General features: G+C 39.0%; 1 protein-coding gene across 6 annotated transcripts in view; it reads right to left on the bottom strand.

The window, feature by feature from the left end:
* Positions 1-24,738, bottom strand: part of ZNF385D (zinc finger protein 385D) — a 940,592-nt gene that overhangs the window by 117,161 nt on the left and 798,693 nt on the right. For 5 of the 6 annotated variants that reach the window (XM_049710123.1, XM_049710121.1, XM_033431981.2 and 2 more), the window contains one exon: positions 19,347-19,457. The exons of the other annotated variant lie outside the window; for it this stretch is intronic. In XM_049710123.1, coding sequence (XP_049566080.1) covers positions 19,347-19,457 — 111 coding nt within the window. The remainder of the gene's footprint in view (positions 1-19,346; positions 19,458-24,738) is intronic. 6 annotated transcript variants of the gene reach the window in all.

Here is a 24,738-nt window from a genome sequence, read left to right as displayed (position 1 = left end):
CTATAAAACCAGCAATTTCATATGCCCATCCTAATATGTCAGCAGTGGGAAGGTGGGCGTGAAAAGACGTAAGTGGGAAGGAGAACACAGAGTGGTGAATTTTGCACATGTTGCAAAAATTTCAGTCTATTCAACATCGCATTTAACTAAATATAGATTTCTGATAATTAGATTTTAAGATATTCCTAAAAATGGAACATTTGGGCTTCCTTCTGGCTATAGCTCTGATATAAATTCTCCAAGCCTAATGAAAAATGCTTTAAAAATTAAATCATCCATATCCCATATCTGAAACGTAGGCAGCAAATGTACAAAAGTTTCTATCTGTCAGTGGTCCATCGTACAATGTTCTGAGTAAATATTCCAAATAAAAACACTTTCAACAACTTCCAGCATCATTTTCTTCTTTAGATTTCTGTTTATCCTTCACCAATTCATTGTAGCACATACTGAGTTCATTCAGTGCTTATTGAACACCTAAGATGGCCAGAAAGTATTCTAGGTACTGTGTATTCGAAAGCACACTTAAGGTAGTAAATCAGAGCATTTGACAGGGACAGATAGCCTATACAATTCATTATCTGGCACTCCAAAATATCCCTAACCTCTGACTTCTGAGAGTTTGTGCAGCTGGCCCCTACAGGTCCAGAAATTCAAGGGTTAAAGATCTTGTGACTCAAACCCTGAGTCTGTATTCCGTGAAGATGGATGTAATCACTGCCATAAATTGGCCAGTTATGCATAAAGCTACGGTGACAAACAAGGCCACAAGCCATCACACTGAAATTACTGATGAACTACCCAAACCTACAGTGAGTGAGAACAGGTATCCCTCGCCCAGGACACTGCAGCTCTAAATCTTCCCAATGGACTAAGAAATAAGCACTTCCCCGTTTCACATGAGTGGAGGAAGTCACTTCATCATTGGCCTGTCACATGAATTGCTGACACAAGAAACTTTTCCCCACTTAGAAAACTGTGTACCAGGCGATCGCTTGCCAGTTGGAAAATGCCTATTTTTTTTTCACCCACGCTGTCTCGTATTTGAAAATAAAGGCCGATTCTCTTTGCAGTACATTTTGGTGCGCTAATCGTTTAAACTCTAGTTTGTTCCACTAATCCTCTAGCAGTAGACGTTTCACGAATCTGTCAATGGTATACACATTTATGTATAACTATAGATGTGCCCCTATTATGCACCTCTATGACTCAACATGTCAACTGACACCTGAACAGCAATTCACTGGATACCATTTTCTAAAAATCTTAGGTCAAACCTGCATTTATTACACAAGATCTTGTGGTTTAGGATTAGAAAGTGAGAGAAAACCCAGAATCAACCTGTCAGTGACTGAGTCAAGCTACAAACTGCTCCCAGAATTAATTGATATCATCTATCTATATTTTAAAAAACAACGTAACGGCTATGCACGTTCAAAGCTTTACTGGAAGAAAGAACTGACCAAAAGGATAGAATATACATTGGCAGAGCCTAATCAACATCAATTATCTAATTGAGGAAGAATGATCAAAGTATGCACCTAGCAAGCCTTGCCTCAGACTCATAACTTGTGATTTTGAAAAGGTACCGAGTATGAAAAACATTACTCCCTTTATGCCAGTATCAGATATAAGAAGGAAAAAGATTAACTCCAAATACCTACTATGAATCTGCTGCTTCGCTTATAATACTCCCTTTAATCCTCAGAGACATCTTATATTGTAGTGTTAGCATCTTTACTGTACAGGTGAGAATCTGACATGCATAGATGTTAAAAAAACTTGCACAGAATTATACAACAAATAAGCACTGAGATAGGATTAGCCGGATCCAAGTCCCGTAGACTTTCCCTTCACAAAGTTGGAGCAGATAGTAACGTGGAAAATAACTCCTTTGTCATCTGAACTTCCAGGGTGGGCCAGGTGCACAACTGACACTTGGGTTCTGGCGATTTCTCAAGGGATTATCCAAAGACTTGAACAGATTGCTCCATCAACACCCAAAGATGTTTACATCAGCAGCTTTAATATAACCCTCCATCCATTCTCCAGCTAAAGGTGGTTCAGCTCTGTCACAGAGAAGCTGGGACTAGACTCATCTTTTCTCAGCAGCAATCCCTCACGTGCTGACCGGAGAGAGAGCTGGGGTCCAGCTTTACACATGCCACTCAGTCCAATAAGCACAGCTGTGCTGAGAAGACCTCTTTCTCTAAATTCTCTTGCCAAGCTGAATTTTATGATCTTCACTGGCAGAGGATCAAATGCAAACTCCTAACTTACAGCCAAGTTATTTTACAGCAGCTGTTGGAAGAACTAATTTAGAATGCAAATCTGGTCCTTAATCTACGGGAAAACTGTTGCAGTGATGGATGGCTTTTGAGGCAATAGTTCAGGAAAGACACCCCTAATGCCTTCTAGCATTACAGAAGAAGAAATATGTAGCTGCCATTTGTTTTTATTTGCTTTGGAGCAATTGCCCCTCTAGGGAGGACTTGGAGTCCTATGGAAAAACGGTCCAGGTGTTTAAAATCTGCCTCAACTGTCTTTTCCACATAAGTAAAATCGAGATCAGAAGAAAGGCGTGGAGACTATGTTTCAGATAATGTCTCCTTAGGATGTAGGACTCCAAGACTTTAGGCTAAATCATCTATAGGATAAGGCAACTGGATGTAACAAGAGAGTGAAAAATCAGTAGCCATCACTGATCCTGCCTATAGAATCCTGTTACTCGAGGTATCAATTAAAGTTGATACAGTCTTTTTTCTTTTTATTCATTTACTTGCCAGCTAATGGTGACCTTCTAGAACACCGAATGCGTGAAGCATTCACGGAACCATTCCACAGCTTTGATCCTCATGCCTTTAGTCCAACAAATCTTAGAAAATACTCAGTCCTGGTTATGAGGAAGTTTCTTACTTTTTCCACTGAGTGACAGAAGAAACCTGAGCCTGAGCAATATCTATGAAGATCTCATCTGATGGCAGCTGTCAGAGTAAATGCAATAGAATAATTTACATTTCTACCTGTTCCTGTTTTGTTAGGCATGGAGAATGATGACTGTGGAACTTCCAATCACTTCAAAGAACTATCAGAATAAGAGTAATGGGAAATGGCTCTGAGGAGTAGAAAATTAGAAAAGGAAAGGTATATCCACACTGGGAATTTTTGTGATTGGCCTTTCAGTTTGGCTTTGTATGTAACGGAGAAACACTTATCATCTAAGTAATTGAAATTTGACTAGGAGACCAGAAACTCTCGTAACCCATGATGTGCTTCTAACTAGACACTCCCTCATGTGCTTTCTGGTCCACACGAGTCAACAAACGCAAAGGAAAAAAGGTGGTGCTACTCATGCCTATCTGTGGTCCTGCTTTTCCCTGACCCCATCCCATCACTGTTACCCCAAGTTTACTTAGATACACAGCCGTCTGTATTACTGATCTACCTGAGTCTGTGGTAGAGCAGGTAGGGCTTAAATTGGGATCAGGGAAGTAGCCTGGATTGTCCACAGTCACAACAGGGAGCGTGAACTGCATTAACTATGGTAACAAATATACCCTCTCTGTTCTCCAAGGGCACTGCCAAAGCCCCTGATCATCCTAAATTTTCCTGTGACCCAACAGTGACACCTTACCTAGAAATCCAGCGCATTTTCATTTTACTATTGCCCTAGTGGACACGTGGGAGTTTGCATAATTGGTTATTCATCTTATTTGCTTTTGCAGCACATGATGGAGGACCCCAACAATGTGTTTGGTGTCAAGATACCAAGAAAAGCCTGGATCCAGTGTGAAACTACCTAATGTCCACGGACAGACCAAATACTGTGATGTCAGAAAATGAAGTAAGCTCACAGGAGGAAAGCTATTCATTCATCAAGGATGAACTGGGGCAAAGGTATCCTCTTGCATCTCTTCTAAGAATGTCTCCATTTCTTATCATGGGATGTGGCTTTTTTTTTTTTTTTTCCGGTATGCGGGCCTCTCACTGTTGTGGCCTCTCCCGTTGCGGAGCACAGGCTCCAGATGCGCAGGCTCAGCGGCCGTGGCTCACGGGCTTAGTCGCTCCGCGGCATGTGGGATCTTCCCAGACCAGGGCACGAACCCGTGTCCCCTGCATCGGCAGGCGGACTCTCAACCACTGTGCCACCAGGGAAGCCCGGGATGTGGCTTTTTATGATTTGAGGAGGAAAGACAAATTGGGAGAGGGTTGAGATGTTCCCAAGCCTGGGTGAAATAAAGTTTGGATATATATAACTGGTAAGTATCATGATATTCATTTAGTCTTTAATTTATGCACCCAATAAATACGTATTAAGCACAATATATCAAGTACTGCTCTAAGTAAGTACCTAGATAAAACAAAGGCAAACAGGCAAAAATCTTTGTCCCCCAAAGAGCTTACAGTCTAATTGGCAGTGGGCAATAAACATAGTAAATTAGTAAATTAGGTAGTATATTACAAGGTAATTAGTTCTTAGGAGAAAAACCGCCAGGTACAGAGAGGCGAAATGACAGGTGTTGAAATCCTAAATATAGTAGTCAGAGTCAGCATCAAGGGGTGGTGACACTGGGTCAAAGTTTGAAGAAAGAGACCACGTAGAAATCTGTGGAAAGAGTGTTCCAGGCAGAAGTAAGAGCCCGTGCAAAGGCCTAGAGGTGGGAGCGAGCCTGGTGTATTTAAGATAGGGTCAGGACAGGGCTGGAATTAGTTTGGGGTGAGTGAAATATTTGCCTCAGGAGAAAAATGTAAGGGGATCTTAAAAGACTCAGTAAGCAAGAAGAATGCTATTTTAATGCAACATTTTGTAAACATTAAAGTCCATGCAACATAAAGAAATCCAAGGTGAACAAAATATCAACATCTGAAATAGGACAGGATCTGACACTACATGGTCCAACCCTGCCTCATTCACCCGGTTCCGATAAAAATTTATTTACGAAAACAGGCGGCCAGCCTGTGGGCCGCAGTGTGCCATTTTGGACTCTTTCGTACTGCATTTATTATTTGTTCTGACGACTGAGCTTTTTCTCCCCCACTTAAATTCTGCTTGTGACTCGGGTGCCTCACCCTAGACCCGGCCCTGCAAAGGAGGCCCATGTGGCTGCAGAGGATGAAGTGGGAGGAGGTGAGGCCAGGAGGGCAGCTGGAGGCCACATTTCAGAGGCTGTGCAGCCAGTCTAAGGATTCTGCCTTTCGATCTAAATGAAATGCACCACCCCTGAAGAGTGTTTAACAGAAAAGCCACCTGATCTCAACTTGCCTTTTAAAAATGATGAGTAAAAGGAGTAGAAGCAGGGAGAATGATTAAGGGGGTGTTTATAATATTCCAGATGTGAGCTGATGGTGAGTAAGACCAGAGTGGTAGCAGGAAGGTGGTGAAAAGCGATTGGTTTCTGGATATATTTTGTTTGTTTGTTTTAGTTGAAGTGTAGTTGATTTACAATGTTGTGTCAGTGTGTGAAACTTCAGGTATACAGCAAAGTGATTCAATTACACACACATATACATGTATATACACACACACACACACACATACATATATATATTTATATATATATATATATATATATATATATATATATATATATATATATATATGTCTCAAGATACTAAGTAGATTTCCCTGTGCTCTACAGGAGGTCCTTGTTGGTTATCTATTTTATATATAGTAGTGTGTATCTGTTAATCCCAAACTCCTCATTTATCCCTCCCCCCTTTCCGTTATGGTAACCAGAAATTTGTTTTCTATGTTTGTGGGTCTATTTCTGTTTTGTACATAAGTTCACTTGTGTCATTTTTTTTTTAATTTCACATATAACCAATATCATATGTTATTTGTCTTTGTCTGACTTACTTCACTTAGTGTGATCATCTCTAGGTACATCTGTGTTGCTGAAAATGGCATGATTTCCTTCTTTTTTATGGCTGGATATATTCTGGAGGTAGACCTAACATGTTGTGTGTAGTGTTGGACAGAGAGTGTGAGACAGGAAGAAAGGATGATCCCAATATTTTCATCAGATGAACCAGAAAGACGGAATTGCCATTATCAGAGAAATGCTGTCTGGGGAGCAGGTTTGGGCAAGTGAACGGTGGCCTTTAGTTTCTATTTTTTTAATTAATGAATTAATTATTTTTGGCTGCATTGGGTCTTCATTGCTGCACGCGGGCTTTCTCTAGTTGTGGTGAGCAGGGACTACTCTTCGTTGTGGTACGCGGGCTTCTCATTGCAGTGGCTTCTTTTGTTGCGGAGCACGGGCTCTAGGTGCGCGGGCTCAGTAGTTGCAGCTCATGGGCTCAGTAGTGGTGGTTTGTGGGCTCTAGAGCACATGCTCAGTAGTTGTGGTGTGCAGGCTTCAGTAGTTGTGGCATGTCGGCTCAGTAGTTGTGGCGCATGGGCTTAGTTGCTCCGCGGCATGTGGGATCTTCCCGAACCAGGGCTCGAACCCCTGTCCCCTGCATCGGCAGGCAGATTCTTAGCCTCTGTGCCACCAGGGAAGCCCCTGGCCTTTAGTTTTGAACATTTTAGGTTGCGGTATCTATTTGCTCATCAAGTGACCACACTGAGTGGTCACTTGATACGGGAGTTGATACGGGAGTATGAAGTGGAGGAAGAGATTTCAGCTGGAGATATAACTATGGACATCACCTTAAAATCTATATAGACAACTTACTCTCCTCCTTCACCTCCAGATACTGAAGCCATTATTCTGTAAACTAGAATTGAGAAAGCTTTTGTAGAGGATACATGTCTTCATGAGGTAGGACTACGTTAACTTTCATTCTTTTGAGCTTTTCCAGTGGCCTAGGAATTTGTTTAAAAACAGAAGAAACTGGATTCTCTACATGAAAGACCTATGGTCAAATATGTTTCCATGGAGTTTTAATTCTTAGCGTTTTCTCAATTTAAAGACTGGCAACATGTTTCAAGTTAGAGGTCGAAATGTTAGTAACAGGATCCCACCAAAATGTGTCACTTCCCAAAATCTGCATCACATTTTCTACCAACAGGTAAAGTCCTAACAGGAGTACAATGTAAGTAAACATATCCACAGGAGAAAAACTGGAGAGAGAGAGAGAGGTGGAGCGGGGGGGGGGGGGGGGGGGGAGCAGGAGGGGGAGGGGTGTGTGAGAGAGAGAGAGAGAGAAACTCTTCTCAGTCATTTCAAATCAGTCTGCAATAAATGGTAATACATTTTCTAGACAATCTGAGTGTTTTATGAGTATACACACTTGGCCACTTATGTTGGGCTGATTTGCAAAGTTAGGCATTAGGTCATATCCTGTGGCTACTGTTTAAAAGTATAAAAATCATATGGCTGGCTAAGATGACAAGTTTCTTGTGGCAAACTATTTGACTAGACTCTCTGGGCCAAGAAGAGATGAACTATAGAATTTTGACTCTTCATGAAAATATCCAGTCTGCTGACTGCCAATAAGGAGAAGCAAGAGTGGGTGCAGCAAAATATTATGTTAATTGTTAAACCTGCATAATGACAAAGCACCCCTTGACAAAACTGATTGGCTCCCATCCTGGGAAGATTTGAGACCACAGATATAGCAGAGAACCAGTTTGAGCTTTCGGCTCAGATTTTCAAAACCAAATCCCATTCAGTGTTGTGTGGTTTCTATGTTTCTGCGTGGGTTGCTGTCTCATTAATTGATGCCATTTGCCCTTGTTTTGTTTCATAGATTAAAGTAAGAACCACTAATGTCTAAATGCCGGCATCAAATGAAAACAGCAGTCTCTCTTTGTTGTCTTATTTCACTCAGAAATAGAAATTTATACTATCTCGTAATAACCTATAATGGCATATAGAATGTAAAAAAGAAATATATATATGCGTAACTGAATCACTTTGCTGTATACCTGAAACTAACACAACATTGTAAATCAACTATATTTCATAAAAATTTAAAAGAAAAACAGAAAAAAGATTCCCAACAAAAAAATAAAATAATACATTAAAAGATAGAAATATATCATTATCCTAGGAAGTCCAGCCATAGAAGAAATTTGAGTTTTTGTTAATTCAACCTTTTGATAAAGAGGCATGATTTCTAATTAAATCCATATTATTCTGTACTTCCACATTCTTTTGAGTTTTCTTTATAATTGTGTACTCTAAAAGTTAAATATTCTTTATGCTTTTCTAAATTACTGTTCTGGATTTTATAAAGTAATAAAAATACAACAAAATACAAGAAATAGAAAGAGTGTCTTTGTGGAATACACAGAGGATATATTAAATGTTTATTTAATCAGATATTTATTTTCAATACTTTATGAAATCAATAAATATTTTACCATGGAAACATTGCTCTAGTACTACTCTGAAAATGCTACTGTTTTAAGAAATATGAGTTGGATTAGAGAAATAAAAATTCCTTTTACTGCATATAACAAATATTACAATAGAGAACAGACTTGTGGTTGCCAAGGGGGAGAGGGGTTGAGGAGGGATGGACTGGGAATTAGGACTAGCAGATGCAAGTGATTACATACAGAATGGATAAACAACAAAGTCCTGCTGTACAGCACAGGGAACTATATTCCATATCCTGAGATAAACCATAATGGAAAAGATTATTAAAACACACATATATATATTATATATATATATATACATGAATAACTAAAGCACTTTGCTGTAAGCACAAATTAACAGAACATTGTAAATCAACTATACGTTACTAAAAGAATATATATTACAGACACAGCTAAGAGTAATGGTGACTGAGCAACTGACTTAAAAACGTTTACTTCTCAATGCTTTTTAAACCATGAAGATAGCTAGTTCGTGTTACTTAAAATAAACTGAAAATTAAAGATAAATATTCTCTAGCCCAAGCCAAAACAGAAAACAAAAAACTCTAACTTACGAAACCATTGCAAATCAACAAAATTAGACTTGCAAACATTCTAGTAAAACATGTGCTAAACTATTTTTTTACAGCAGCACTGAATATTCATTGAATTATCATTCATATGATTTCAATTTCTACCATAACTGCATTAAGAATGGGAAAACGTTAATACAAAAATAAGGAAACAATAGATCATAAACTACTCTTTGGAATGAAGAAGGCAAAAGCGCGATACTAAGAACAATATAGTAAAAATTATCAACCAGACTTTGAGCACTGTTTGGGGAGCATCTTTTATCTGATGGAGCAGATTGAGCCAAAGATAGGCATGACAAGTCAATGAGACCCAAATGTAAACGATAAAACCATGGACAAAAGCCTTGAAGGAAAACGCTTTTCCCTTGGAGGGATGATTTGTGCTGACCTCCAGGTGTAATATTATGTGCACTGATGAGCTGATCAACAGAACAGAACTTCTAGCCAGCTGTAATCAAGAGTGATTGATGGCTGGGACAAAAAAGTTGATTACCATGACAAGTTTGCTGATGCAGAAAAAATAAGCCTCTGCTTGGGAAATGGATAAAACCTGCTCAGAGACTACCTCCTGAAACCTTATTATATAGGAATCTAAGAGAAGGCTTAAAGTTGCATGAACGGACCTGATATCCCAATAAACCTGATAAGAATAAATTTGCCATGCATCCATCTTCAGATACTTCTAGGTACAGAATTTAAAAGTACATGTAGGCCCAATAAAAAGTAAACCGCATGCTCTCAATGTTATGTGTGTGATCCTTTATCTCTCCGCCTCTCAAAGTATGCCTGTGAATCACACGTGGACACAGAAAAACTTTCACAGCCCTCCACAGCTCCCTCCGCACAAGGAATGGGTTCCCCAAAGGACTGCAACCTTTACCACTTTCAGATTCAATTTACATCAAAACATAGATTTGGAGGGAGACAATGGATCCCAGAGGCAGTGTTTTGCATTGAAAATGAGGTTTGGCAGGCTTGAAAAAGGTGAATACGGGCCAGGATGCAGGGTGTAAGTACTGTGTTCTAAAATAGTACAGTAGCTAGACTATGCAGAGATCCATAGACTATGAATAAATGTACCCATCTTTTCAAGTTCTGGCTTGAATGTCATACTCTAGTAATGCAACCCAAATGTAGTGTGCAATTTATAGCATGCCTGGTACAATGTCATTCTCCTTAAATCCATGATAAAACCAAATAGCCATTCCTCAACGAGTCATCCTGAGAAACGTAGTGGGAAGAAGGTAAAATGAATGGGTAGGTTCATTTCACCTATAGAGAGATCTGTGGCCATGGGGATGCTCGAGAAAGTATATTTCATCACAATTACTCTAGCTAATTAATACAGAGAATAGGACTCTGCAGAAGAGGTAACAACAAATAACTGTAAAAGGAAAGAAAGGATATAAAGATCGTAAAACCCAAAATGACTTAAGAACAAAGTCATAGGAATTACCTTTCTCTCCAATTCCTTTGCTCCTCTGCCCCTCTACTGTCCTAAATTTCCAGGGCTATGGCAAAAGTGGTGATTTATGAAATGCTGAAATAAATTATAGTGAAATGTAATAAAAAGGGCAAGGGGCCTGATAAACAGTGACTACAATGAATGGAAAGGGATGAACAAATTTGATTTTTGAGACTTTCTATTAGTGGTGATGATTAATGCAGTTGCTACTTTTAGTTTCTATAAGCTCATTAGTGCCTATTAATACTTTGAGAAATGTATATGGTTGCAGAAAGCGATACAAAACAAATGATGACATTTATATGAGATATGTACGTCAAGCGATTTATGGGCAACTGGGCTACATCAAGGATTTTATTCCATGGCTAATAGACTTCATCAGTCACAAAGTGATGAAGCGGCTGGTGTGCTCCAAAATCTTCAGGGTATAATCATAAAGTTAAAATGGGGGAATTTGGACGATACTGATTTTTTTTGCAAATAACCTGAAATTCAGAGGTTGCTACAAGGCAAGCTTTCCAAATCACAAGAACCAGCTTCTAAGGCTGTGCTCAAATCTAATTCCACTTATTCATTTCCTCTTCAAGTCATGTGAATTTCCATTTCTCAGGTTTTAGGGAAGTAGTTGCTTAGGATACGAATCCTGCTTTGTAGAGGGATCAGGCACTGGCGAAAAGGCAACCTAAAATTTCATTTTTTTCAAAATGTAGAAGTTATTCTAAATGCTCTTAATGAAGCTGCAACTTAGACCATCTTAGAGAATCCCGTTTCTACCTTTGTTTTCTTGTTAAGGTGATAAAAAAAAAATGTGTCTGGTCTTAAGCACTTCATCCATGTATTTATTCAACATTTATTGAGCGATACCTAAGACTTGTAGAGCTTTCCTAACATTAATAGGTTTCTTGTCTCATCTTTGGGGCCACGTGGACGATTTTAGTTGATTTAATTGGAATCATACCCTCCCCATCACATTCTGTCCTTTGATGCTTTGCACATGCTTAACCCTCTCCTCAAACTCTGCATTCAATAGGTGGCATTTGATGAAACAGACTCGGCGGAGATTATCTACTACTCCCCCTGCCCCGCCCCCTTCAAAACTTACTACAAGAGCGCTGCCTTTGAGGTGTTCTCAATTTTGAAATATGTTTCTAGGTTCTAGCGATCTATACTACTGGCAATCTAGCAAGGAGTTTAGTACTGGTATCAACCTTAACGTCTACATTGTGTGTAGAACTTCAGTCACCAGTTGTCCTAGCTGAAAACTGTCAGCTGATACCAATGCAAGTCTCGGAATTAATTTCCCTTAGGGAAGGTCATGTGATACGTTAAGTAAAAACACTAAGTTGGGACTTAGGAGCCTGGTTTTCAGTCCTCTTATCTGTTTCAACAGCTTAGAGACCTTGAAAAAGTCAACTCAATATTCTGGCCTTTGGTTTTTCCAACTGTACAATCTATAAAATGGACAGAATGATTTCTTATACTTCTCTAAGTCCTAACTTACAACAATCCTCTGAGGGGCTCACAGTATTCCACAGACATACAAGTACCTCTCTGATTATTGGAGGTTATTGTACACATCTACTTGTCATAGCTAAAATCAACTTTCTCTTCCTATACTTTCAAAGTCAAATTTTCCATGTCTAGGAGAATTTGATAGAAAAGTGAGTTTTATTAATTTGTTTTTCCTTGTTTATCAAGAAAAGAAGTCCAGAGAAATATGGACCCTTTTATAATGATTTCTCTTTTTTCTCAGTCCCATACCCTTCATTCCATCCACAGATGAAACTCTGGAATATCAAAGTCAATTCAGAGTCCCGAAATGACCCAATATTGAAGTTTTATTTTTAAAAGCCTGCCAAAGAAACACACTGCTTCAATAGATTCCTGTGCTCTTAACGGCTCATTTTCTCCTGAAATCTCGAACAGCCAGACTCAGTATCTCTTGTTTGGTCTTTCTGTTCAAGTTTTCCTTTCTGAGAATTTCTGACAGAGCCTCGGGCTCTATTCAAGAAGTAGAAGCCAGTGAAACTGAGGGATGAAATGGCCCAAACGCACACTCAGAGGACGTGCTCCAGACCCAACTCCTCACACAGGGACGACCTGGCAGCCCAACTCAAGCTCATCAGGTCCCAGATATATCTCCTTTGGCAGGGAAGCTGAATGGCCCTGTCCTAGAACTGTTTTTGAAGAAGAAAAAGCACCCAGTGGGAAAGCCATGATGCTCAGGCCAATGCTCTAAATAGCTCTGTGAGTCCTGGAGACATGGAAGGGACACAGTCTTATGAAAGAGCTTTTTCAAAGCTGCCTGAAAATTTAATTTATAACTGGGTTTCTCTGAAGTTCCTTTGGGACTTAGCAGCAGCAGCAATAGACTTAAAGAGGCCGAGAGTTTTTAATAAATCAGCTTTGCCAAGGACAAGTGGTTCCTGCTGTTTTTAAAAGGTAAAAGGTAAAGATTTACCAGGAGTGGGCACCTCAGATCTTAACACAAAGATACACTAAGATGCACAAAGATGCTTTCAACTTATAGATCCCTATAAGTACTTTTTTTTAAAAAGAGAGATATTTTCAAACTTCTGTATTTCTTAAGAAGTAATTTAACATTTGAAGAATGAAACAATTGTAACTTCAGTTTTAGCCCACAAAGTAAAAATGACCTTTCTGTTTCATTCACTATAGAATTTATAATCCAATTGCTTACATGTTGTAGTTTATAATCCTTACAACGTGGCTGTAAGGAATGGCTAGTTATTTTAAATGAGATGATTCTGGAACCTGTAAGTTCAATGAAGAGCCCAAGGACACACAGCCAATTAAGAGAAGACAAATGTAGACGACAGGATGTCAAATTCCTGATCGGTTGTTTTTCCTACCATTGCACTGGGCTTCCCTGGTTGCTGTTTTCAGGTCCAGGGTTTGATGTGTATCCCCCATGCATAGATCTGTATTAACCTTCCTCCTAGGATATGCAATAAAATGCTAAAATCTGAATGAGACAAAAATAATATCTATGAACTTTCCTGGGAGTGTCTCAGACTGAAGACACGGCCAGAAAGAGGCCAGAAATACTTAGAAAAGCGCAACTGAGATCTTCAAAATATAATTTTTAATTTGGGATAAAACGTGCAGTTTGAAAACCATAATAGGATAGTAGATGCAACCATCCTTTTTCCTTTAAGAAACGTAAGCACGGGGGCTTCCCTGGTGGCGCAGTGGTTGAGAGTCCGTCTGCCGATGCAGGGGACGCGGGTTTGTGCCCCGGTCCGGGAAGATCCCACATGCTGCGGAGCGGCTGGGCCCGTGAGCCATGGCCGCTGAGCCTGCGAGTCCGGAGCCTGTGCTCCGCAACGGGAGAGGCCACAACAGTGAGAGGCCTGTGTACCGCAAAAAAAAAAAAAAAAAAAAAAAAATGTGTCTTAAGATATGATGTTAACGAAAGTGTAATTATCTAAGTTTGGTCATTTGGTAGGAAGAAATATTCCTATTAGCATCTTCATCATTATATTGCCACATTTGGTAATGGAAGTTTTGACAGAGATATGAATTAAATTCAGATTTATTGCTTCATTTCACTACATATCTGGTTTCTAAAGTGCAGAACAATAATGATTTCTATTTTATAATACCACTGGAAAATGTAAATATCAATTATATTGGTGATGGTCCCAAGGATTCCCTTTGGAGGGGTCTGAGATCTGTAAGTAATGTTATCTTCTTTCTCTCTTTTTGTTTTTTCATAAATTTACTTATTTTATTTATTTATTTTTGTCTGTGTTGGGTCTTTGTTGCTGCATGCGCGCTTTCTCTAGTTGCGGCGAGCCGGGGCTACTCTTCAGTGTGGTGTGCGGGCTTCTCATTGCAGTGGCTTCTCTTGTTGCGGAGTGCGGGCTCTAGGCGTGTGAGCTTCAGTAGTTGTGGCACGTGGGCTCAGTAGTTGTGCCTCGCGGGGTATAGAGCGCAGGCTCAGTAGCTGTGGCGCATGGGCTTAGTTGCTCCGCGGCATGTGGGATCTTCCCAGAAGAGGGCTCGAACCCGTGTCCCCTGCATTGGCAGGTGGATTCTTAACCACTGCGCCACCAGGGAAGCCCTAATGTTATCTTCTAATGAGGTTGCTTTTCCTCTGGTTCATAACAGTCACCTGAAATAATTAATGCTTGGCCATTCTGAGTGATAAAGGATTTGTTGTTACTGTATTATAGTTCAGTAGTTTGCATTTATCTTTAAATTTTCACCATGTTTATGACTGAACTGTGTGAGTGAACAGGAGTGATGCCATTTGGGAGGACTTGTCAGTCATTGTGGCGGAGCCTAGCCCGCAGTGAGGGTGACCTCCACAGCAGCTCTGACTGCCCTGGGTTAGTTCCATGGGGGAAGGAGCCCTCAGGCTTTCTCTTTGGGGCAGCTGGACTGGGCAGGAAACACAGAGGATGCCATCCATGCCATTGTTGTCGCAGCTGCTGGATCTCTGGATGGACTTGCTGCCCTGCCTGGACCAGGTGAAGCAGAAACAGCCTGGAAGTGGACTCCGACCCTGTGTGGCTAGCCTCTGGCTAGGTGGCCTGGTATAAGCCTCCTACACTCTCTCTACACTTCAGTTTCCACTGTGAAATTAGCAAAAGTTTCCTTCCATCTTTAACATATCATGAAATGTTCTTTTGGGGATATTAACCAGAGTGATGATCAGATACCACAATTTTATGATCCCTCAGTTTTGGGGCCTGAGATCTTATTTCTCATTCTATAAACAGTCATTGAGTAATTAATCATTTTCTACCTCAATAATTTTACATATGTGCTGGCCTTGCTGTAAGTTGTCTTTCAAAGGCACACTTACTAACTGGTCCAGGCCAATGGTAATTTATGCTGATCTTAAGATGCTGATAAAATAATTGGACAAATTACAACCTTTCATTCTTTAATTGGAAGCTTTCTGCATAACCTCATGTGTGTTTCATATAAATGTCAAAAAGAATTTTTTTTTTTCCCAAAGAAAAAGCCTGCACCAGGAGAAGGCAATCTGATTTAAAGTGCATACAATATAATGTGCCACTTAGAAAGATATCTGCAGGGCTAAAAATGGAAAAAGTACTGTACAGGAAACGGGTATGGCATACCACCAAACTACAGACTTTATAATACGAAGGGTTAAAAAAATAAATAAAAGCTTAGAGGGAAAGGAAATTGAATTTTCATGATGCAGAGATGAAAAGAACTAGAAGCTATTATTTTCATTGGAAGGGGAAGAAGCTTTGAAATGTAAAAAGGTTCACAAGGCAAAAATACTTTCCTACGTGATAGAGGATTCAACCAAGCATACAAGTGAATTACAGTGTTACTTTTCCAGATTCTAGGTTTAAGAATGGAAATAGCAAGATAAATTCCAGATTTACCTGGAAAGAGCAAACAGACAGTTGTATTGGGATTTAAAGCTTTTTGGGAATACAATGCTCGATATCTATATCTATACATCTATATAAATATATATATACGTATATATACACATACATATGTATGTATACATAGATACACATACATATGTATGTATTTTCTTTTTTTATATATGAATGAATGAATGATAAATCCAATTGATCTTGGCATTCAGTACTAAATAGTTCGTGAAATTAGTATATATAGATATGACCAGTCAATAAATAAACAAATCTTATATTTTCAGCACATTAGTTCCCCTTTATTGACATAATAATGATACGGAGATATTTAAAGTCTCTAAAGGAGTTTCTACTCCTGTATTTCAATTTTGCAATAATTATATTTTGTTTGTAACTCACAGTTAATATGTTGCTATATCATTTATAAACTCAATAACATTGGGTCTTCCTATTAAAAAAAACTGCAATTTAAAAAACTTGCACTGCATAGTGAATTTATATTCAAGGTTCAAGGAAAGGAAAAGGGCACTGAATTCATGTGTCCAGTTTATACAGACCGAAGATTTGGACTGGGTAATTATCTGATAAATTCAGGTGGTCATGAAATTCAGTTCAAATGTAAGTCAGACATCCACGTGAGTACCTATGGTAGGCAGGATAATGATGTTTAAGTCCCAATCCCTGGAATCGATGGATATGTTACATTACGTGGCGTGACAAAGGAGATTAAATTAGCAGATGAAAGTAGGTTGCTGAACAGCTAAATTTAAAATAGAAAAGTTATGCTGGATTATCCAGGTGGGTCCATGGTGATCACAAAGGTCCTTCAATGTGGAAGAGGGAGGCAAAAGAGAGAGAGAGTAATTCCACGTGCAAAGAACTCAACTGGCCTCGTTGCCTTGAGGATGGGAGGGGGTCGCGAGCCAAGAGGGCAGCTTCTAGAAGCTAGAAAAGAAAGGCAAGGGGAGTTCCCTGGTGGTCCAGTGGTTAAGACTCCACACTGCCAATGCAGGGGGCCCGGGTTTGATCCCTGGTCAGGGAACTAAGATCTCGCATGCCGCAACTAAAGATCCCGCGTGCCGCAACTAAGACACAGCACAGCCAAATAAATAAAAAATAAAAAATATTAAAAAATAAAAAAGAAAGGCAAGGAACTGAAATCTCCCCCAGAGCCCCTGAAGGAACATCACCCTGCTAACACCTTGCTTTCAGCCATGTAAGACCCATTTCTGACTTCTCACCTCCAGAACTATAAACTAATAGAGCTGTGTTGTCTGAAACCACCAAATTTGTGGTAATCTGTTACAGCAACAATAAAAGGTTAACACAGTAACCATCTAATGAGTGGTCAAGTCTGCAATTGTTTAATTATGACCGAGAATGATTCTTGTCCATTCTCCAAATACCTTGGCCATTTTCCTTTTAAAGCAACCTGAGAACAAAGTTATAAGAATGAGAAGCAATTTCCCTAATAAATACATATTGATTCCTATATCACTTTGAAAATTCATTAGCAAATGAATACAAATACATTTTTAATCTCTTACTAAGAAATAAAATAAGATTACATTTTAGAAAAGAAATATGCAAATCTTTATTTTACATTATGTTCTTTATGTTAATAATCATATATGGAAATATAGTGTGTTTCCTAAAGCATACCTGACAGTATTTCTAAAGTTTTAAATATGACTTTGATATCCATCTACAGGATTAGTAGAATCACCTGCCAAAAAAAAAAGACCAATTGTGTCTTGAAGTGGTGAGTTACCCGTCACTGGGGATAATCAACGCAAAGACCTAGTCTAGATATAGCAAATGGTTTTCTTACATTTAGTGGGAGAGTGGGTTCAACGAGCTTGAAGTCTCTTTCTGGCTTCCAGTTTACAAGAAGTTTTCTTAATATAGAGAAAAACATTAGCAGTGAAATTGTTGGCAGAAGGGTTGATATTTGAAACAGCCCCTATTAGACGTAAGGAGCGGGAAACAGGGCTCCTCAGAGACTTTTGCAACATTATCTGATCAATACCAAAGTGAAATATCAATATGATTTAAGAAGAAAAGGAATAAAGAAGGACACACTTAACAATTATGGAACTATATGATTGTTTGCTGAGTATTTAAAAATGATCAAAATTGCAACTGTTGAGTTCAGAACTCTTATTTGCAAGTCAGGAAAACTGTTTTGTTTTTTTTTTTTACACCAGCTGGAAGAGGTTATTATATAACATTCATCACTTGAAATATTTTTTAATAAATTAAACTATAGTAATTTTCTTAAAATTCAAATCGAATCAAGGTGCTCAGTATTCAAAAACAAACAACAAAACAAAGCAAAAAGACAACACTTCAAATAAAATGCTGTATGTTTAGTGTGTTTTTTTTACAGCAGCAAATGCCATTCAAGTGCTATGCAGGCAATCTATTCCTCTTTTTAAGCCAACAGAAGGAATGCTATAAAATTACCTGATGATTATACTAGTAGGTATGAGTTCATAAGACAGTAGCAATCCTTATACAAATGAAAGGCTCTCATGGAAGGAAAAAGCCACTTTATTTATGCCACATCTATTTCCTGTGCCTGATTATCTCATATGAAACCCTTATCATCAGATCAGCTAAGGGACACACTTGCCTAGGGTGATTAAATACTGGAAGGCCTAACATTCTCCAGAATCCAGAGCTGTTTGGTTATCTCCATACAGCATATCCGTTTAGGGCAATAACATGGCACCCTGGAAAGGCCACTTTGATAGATGGGGTCCTCTGTTTACCAAGAGTGTCAACAAGATGTTCAATTTTTATTCCTTCCAAACCAACGTCCCTTTTCTTTTCTGTATCTCAGGACCGACTACATTCCAAAGTAGGATGGGGACAGGCGGCAGTTTTCTTCATATTGACCACAAGCAAAATTAGCTTCTGTGATGAACCCAGAGTCCACACTGTCCCTTAGAAAAGGTATAAAAGATGAGGATCCCTCTCTGTGAATAACTTGCAAAGTGTCAGGTCTACACTGTCTTGCTCCTGTCATGTTCTCCACTTAACTTTTACTCATTAGGGGCTGGGGGCCTTTGAGGTCTTCAGAACCCCCTGTTAAAATGCTTATACTTCTAGGTCAGTGACTGGACGTCTGTAACACAAATACAATTAAAGACACCAGAGATCTGCAATTAGGGACCGTCAGGGCAGGCGAAGAGAATATACAAAGCCAAAACCTTGGCTTTGAAATATAATCTGGGACCTACCTTATTTCAGAGGTGTGATTTACTGAAAGCCTAGTTAGTCCTAAATTGTTACCATTCCCCAAAGGCAAAGTGTGTTACCTAAATTTAGCATTCCCAAGAGACTAAAAAATACCATTAAAGTGCAAGTATACCAGTTTGTTTAGGTGTGATTTTTTTTTTATAGAAAACAACCAAACATAATATAATAAAGTCCAAACTTAAAACACATAAGGAGTTAAAATGTTACCTTTGCATTTTGACATGCTCAGTTATTGGAGAAAAATGTTTAAGAAATCTCTTCTGCAAGATTAGAACAGCAGAATACATTTTTTTCCAGTGAATACTAAGTGATAAACTTACATCAGAATTAAATCTCAGCTGGCAAATGTTGCATGATATGATTTGCTTTCTTCGATGAGGGAGAGGGACCCCGAAAGTATGATTTATTACAGCTTTCTGAATCGGGTCCATCTGTAATGAGAAAAAAAATACAACAAATAGAAATAAAGCTTGTCCGTTCCATTGGAATGTTGCCTATTTCATTAAAGAACCAATCTGTACAGCTTCAATCTACAGCTTACATTATAAGGAACATTTTTATTCTAAGAAATGGCATTTCTACTTTCTTGAAAAATAGACAACGAGCCCGCAGCGCAGGACGATAAGGAAATGATAAATGTACCCATTAGAGTCTGCATGCTAAACCGTTCTTCTCAGTTAGGATCAACAATTGCCTCAGTTTGATAATCCTCAAATATAATTAAAGGTTTATCCAAACTCAAGTTATTGTGAATGCCAGAAACCTTACACAGAAGTTAGTCTATGCCATTGCCCCAAACGGACTTCAAAATAGACTTAGTCAGATGAGCAGCTATGAAAATAACTTAAGCCCCATTATGGATAATTAACCTAATGCTATGTTTGGTCTCTTTCTGCCTTAAGAGTGTGGTATAGATTTCCCCTGCTATCTGAAAGTAGAAGCCACTACCTTAGGGCACATCTTGCTAACGGCTGCACAGTGTAAACCTAGATAAAGCACAGATGCTCACAGACACAGTTCAAAGCCATGGCGGCTGGATGCTGAGTGTAGTTGCCTGGGGAGGGGATGGAGCTTAGAGATGCCAGCCTTGCTGGTCAGGGTTCATGCTGCCTCTGTAAGAGCTGCTGCAAAACAAAGGCTGAACATCACTTTCGCTGTTTGCCTTTTTGTGTAAAAATGAAAATCCTCTTTGGATTTCCTTTGGTTAGCAGAAACAGGTACTAATACAGATCTTTGGTCAAAGCGAGGTGACAGAAAGAGAATTTTGGAAAAGCAAGGGTTACCTGTACACAAATCCTGCTTTCTAAGTATTCAGACATGGAGCTATGGATTCTTTCAACAATCATTTACTGATCACCTAATACATACTGCTATCCTATGGACTTACTGCTTGAGGTTCAGAGAGTTTGGGCCAGATGTCAGTTACTTCTCTTCATCCCATTCCCAGGACGGGAAAAGGGACACCCAAAACATAGTGTCAGCAACCTAGCTCTGATAAAATTTCATGTCTCCTCACCAAGCTTTGTCCCAGGGTCCACATCAGTGATTCCCAACTGTTAGAGTCAGATACAAATTTTGATCTGCTTCTTAATACTTGTGCTACCTCTTTGCTCATCTGCATCTATCTCTTAAGGTTGTGATGAAGTTTAAACATAATGATTCTTGAAATTACTGAGCACAGTACAGTGCCGGGCACATTAAGAAGTCAATAAGTGGTGCTGGGAAAACTGGACAGCTACATGTAAAAGAATGAAATTAGAACACTCCCTAACACCATACACAAAAATAAACTCAAAATGGATTAAAGACCTAAATGTAAGTCCAGACACTATAAAACTCTTAGAGGAAAACATAGGCAGAACACTCTATGACATAAATCACAGCAAGATCCTTTTAGACCCACCTCCTAGAGTAATGGAAATAAAAACAAAAATAAACAAGTGGGACCTAATTAACTTAAAAGCTTTTGCACAGCAAAGGAAACCATAAACAAGGATAAAAGACAACCCTTAGAATGGGAGAAAATATTTTCAAATGAAGCAACTGATAAAAGATTAATCTCCAAAATATACAAACAGCTCATGCGGCTCAATATCAAAAAACCAAACAACCCAATCCAAAAATGGGCAGAAGACCTAAATAGACATTCCTCCAAAGATATACAGATGGCCAACAAACACATGAAAAGATGCTCAACATCACTAATTATTGGAGAAATGCCAATCAAAACTACAGTGAGGTATCACTTCACACCAGTCAGCATGGCCATCATCAAAAAATCTACGAACACTAAATGCTGGAGAGGGTGTGGAGAACAGGGAACCCGCATACACTGTTGATGTGAATGTAAATTGATACAGCCACTATGGAGAACAGTATGCAGGTTCCTTAGAAAACCAAAAATAGAACTACCATATGACCCAGCAATCCCACTACTGGGCATATACCCAGAGTAAATGATAATTCAAAAAGACACATGCAGCCCAATGTTCATTGCAGCACTATTTACAATAGCTAGAACATGGAAGCAACCTAAATGTCCATCAACAGAGGAATGGATAAAGATGTGGTGTATATATACAATGGAATACTACTCAGCCATGAAAAGTAACAAAATCGGGTCATTTGTTGAGACGTGGATGGACCTAGAGATGGTCATACAGAGTGAAGTTAAGTCAGAAAGAGAAAAACAAATACCGTATATTAACACATATATGTGGACTCTCAAATGGTATAGATGATCTTATTTGCAAAGCAGAAGTAGAGACACAGAGGTAGAGAACAAATGTATGGATACCAGGGGGGAAGGGGGGATGGTAGGAATTGGGAGATTGGGATTGACATATATACACTATTGATGCTATGTATAAAATAGACAGCTAATGAGAACAGACTGTATCACACAAGAACTCTACTCAATGCTTTGTGGTGACCTAAAGGGGAAGGAAATCCAAAAAAGAGGGGATATATGTATACATATAGCTGATTCACTTTGCCGTAGAGTAGAAGCTAACACAACATTGTAAAGCAACTACACTCCAATAAAAATTAATTTAAAGAAAGAGTCAAGGGGCTTCCCTGGTGGCACAGTGGCTAAGAATCTGCCTGCCAATGCAGGGGACACAGGTTTGAGCCCAGGTCCGGGAGGATCCCTCATGCCGTGGAGCAACTGGGCCCGTGCGCCACGACTACTGAGCCTGCGCTCTGGAGCCCGTGAGCCACAACTACTGAGCCCGCGCGCCTAGAGCCTGTGCTCTGCAACAAGAGAAGCCAGCGCAATGAGAAGCCTGCGCACCGCAAGGAAGAGTAGCCCCCACTCGCCGCAACTAGAGAAAGCCCGCGCGTAGCAACGAAGACCCAATGCAGCCCAAAAATTAATTAATTAATTAAACCTAATAAATAAATAAATAAATAAAAATGAGTCAATAAATGTTGTCTATTACATTTTCCCTTTTGCACATCCCACGTGATGATCAAGGTTAACAGGTGCCTCACACTCCTGTGGTCTTTGTTGGCACACCTTCCATTTCTCACATGGCCAAAAAACATTTCAAAATCATCCCAGTGTTGTACATACAGCCATCGTTTTTGTTGAATGCTTGTAGACTTTGGAACTCTTAACTCTCATCAGATACAAACTTCTTATGAGAGTCTTCCCAATGGGTTGAGCTAGCTCAGAAAAGATTTGACATACACACAAAAGCTAAGAACGTGTCTGTGAAACGATGCTCTAATATTCAGCTTCTGGGATACATAATAGTTCAGTAATTAGCCTAAACCAGTCATTGATACATTCCACCTCCTTTTGTGTATTTCAAATCATCAGAACCAGCTAACTCATAAGCCCTCTTCACTGGTTAGGAGCAAGGTTCTGTCTACATTCACGACTCCTAAAAGGTTGTCTAGACACCTTAGTGCACTGTTCTAAGTAATAACAGCAACAACATCAACAAGAGAATTAATAGCACTCAGCATTTATTAAGTGCCTCCATGTGCTAAGTACTGGGCTGGGTGGTTTATATATTAAACAGTTACGATCAGGAAGAACTCATGGGTTCTCATTTTTATCTTCCATCATCACTTTAAATTTTTTCTCATGTTAATCCCAGATTCTGGATGAAGCTCAACGGCCCCATGATTTTTCTGGTCACTTCCAGGAATTAACACATTCCAGGATCCCCTCCCTCCCCCTCCAATTCTACCATATTTTCTTTTTAACCAGTTTTATTTAAGTGTAATGGATGTACAATAAAATTCACCAATCTTAAGTGTACGATTTGATGAGATTTGACAAATAGATACAGCCTTAATAATTATCATATAGAATATTTCCATTACCCAGAAAGTTCCATCCTGCCCTCTGTGGTCCATTCCTACCTCCACCCAGCCTCTGCAAGCACTGGTCTGCTTTCTGTCACGATATTTTTCCATCTTCTCAAAGTTCATATACATGGAATTGTACAGTATGTGCTCTTTTGTGTCTGGTGTCTTTCATTCAGTATGATGCTTTTAAGATTCATCCATGTTGTTGTATCTATCAGCAGCTAATTCCTTTTTATTGCCAAGTAGTATTCCTTCATACGGATATACGCCAATGTGTTTATCCATTTGTTAGTTGATGGATATTTGAATTGTTTCCAGTAAATTCTATAACTTTTTCAAATCTTAATACATAATCTAAGCGCATTCCTAAATTCAGTTCAGCATCTTAATCCAAGCATTAAAAATTAACATAAAATTACAGTTTCTTGATCTTAGCTTGAACCTGCTCTAGAGGAATAGTGTGAAAGGTCAAAGGGCATGGTACAGAATTCTTCTCTATATACACTACCAAGTCCCCCACCCCAGGTAAGTCAAACTTCCATCAACCTCACCTCACCCCTATTTCCTCAGAACCAAAATGGACAATGCATAGAACTTGAGAAACCCATTGACCACACAGATGAGTGAATCTGGGAGGCTTTGAGAGCCCACTTTCTGCTGCCCAGGATCACTCTTATACGACTCTAAAAATGCCATCACAATGCTTCTGTGACAGCACAGAGAACACCGGGGCATAACTTCGCTTTCAGCCAACAGCCAGAGAAAAATTAAAAGCTGAAAGAGGTACTGATGTAGAGGTAGCTGTCTCATCATGTTCTGTTGTATCTGTTCTGTCTGCACAAACGGGGTCCATTTCTATTAGGGATCAGGTGAATTATGCCTATATTCCATTTAGGAACACTGAAGGCCCCTTATAATGACACTTTGAAATAAAAATGAATTACAGATTTATACTAAGGGCTCTCTGAAAATACACACTATTGAGTTTTTATCATATTTTGCAAGTAACATATTATTTTGTCTTTCATTAACACTGGACACTTGCAGTGACCACATTCAATCTGGAAAAGAGTAGGAGGTATTTTGGAAGTAGACACTTCATACAAATGTGTCATATTCTCTAGATTTAATTCTGTTTTTTGAATTGAATGTTGTTCTGATCACTGTTGCTATAAAATCAAATTTCCAAATGCTAGGTAATGTATTCTAATTCAGAGACCATTTTATTTCCCAGTATACTTTTAAAAAAGCACAACCGAATTATATTTTAATGATGGCTTCCACAAACATAGTTATACCACCAAAAGTAATTATATTTTATTATTTTAGAAACCTAGTACAACAGAATGACAAAAGTTTAATGCCTTTATTAATGAAAGTAAGTCATAA

This window comes from Orcinus orca, chromosome 5 (assembly GCF_937001465.1).
Source record: "Orcinus orca chromosome 5, mOrcOrc1.1, whole genome shotgun sequence".
Classification (NCBI taxonomy): Eukaryota; Metazoa; Chordata; class Mammalia; order Artiodactyla; family Delphinidae; genus Orcinus; species Orcinus orca.
This window is presented reverse-complemented; position numbering and strand designations above follow the sequence as displayed.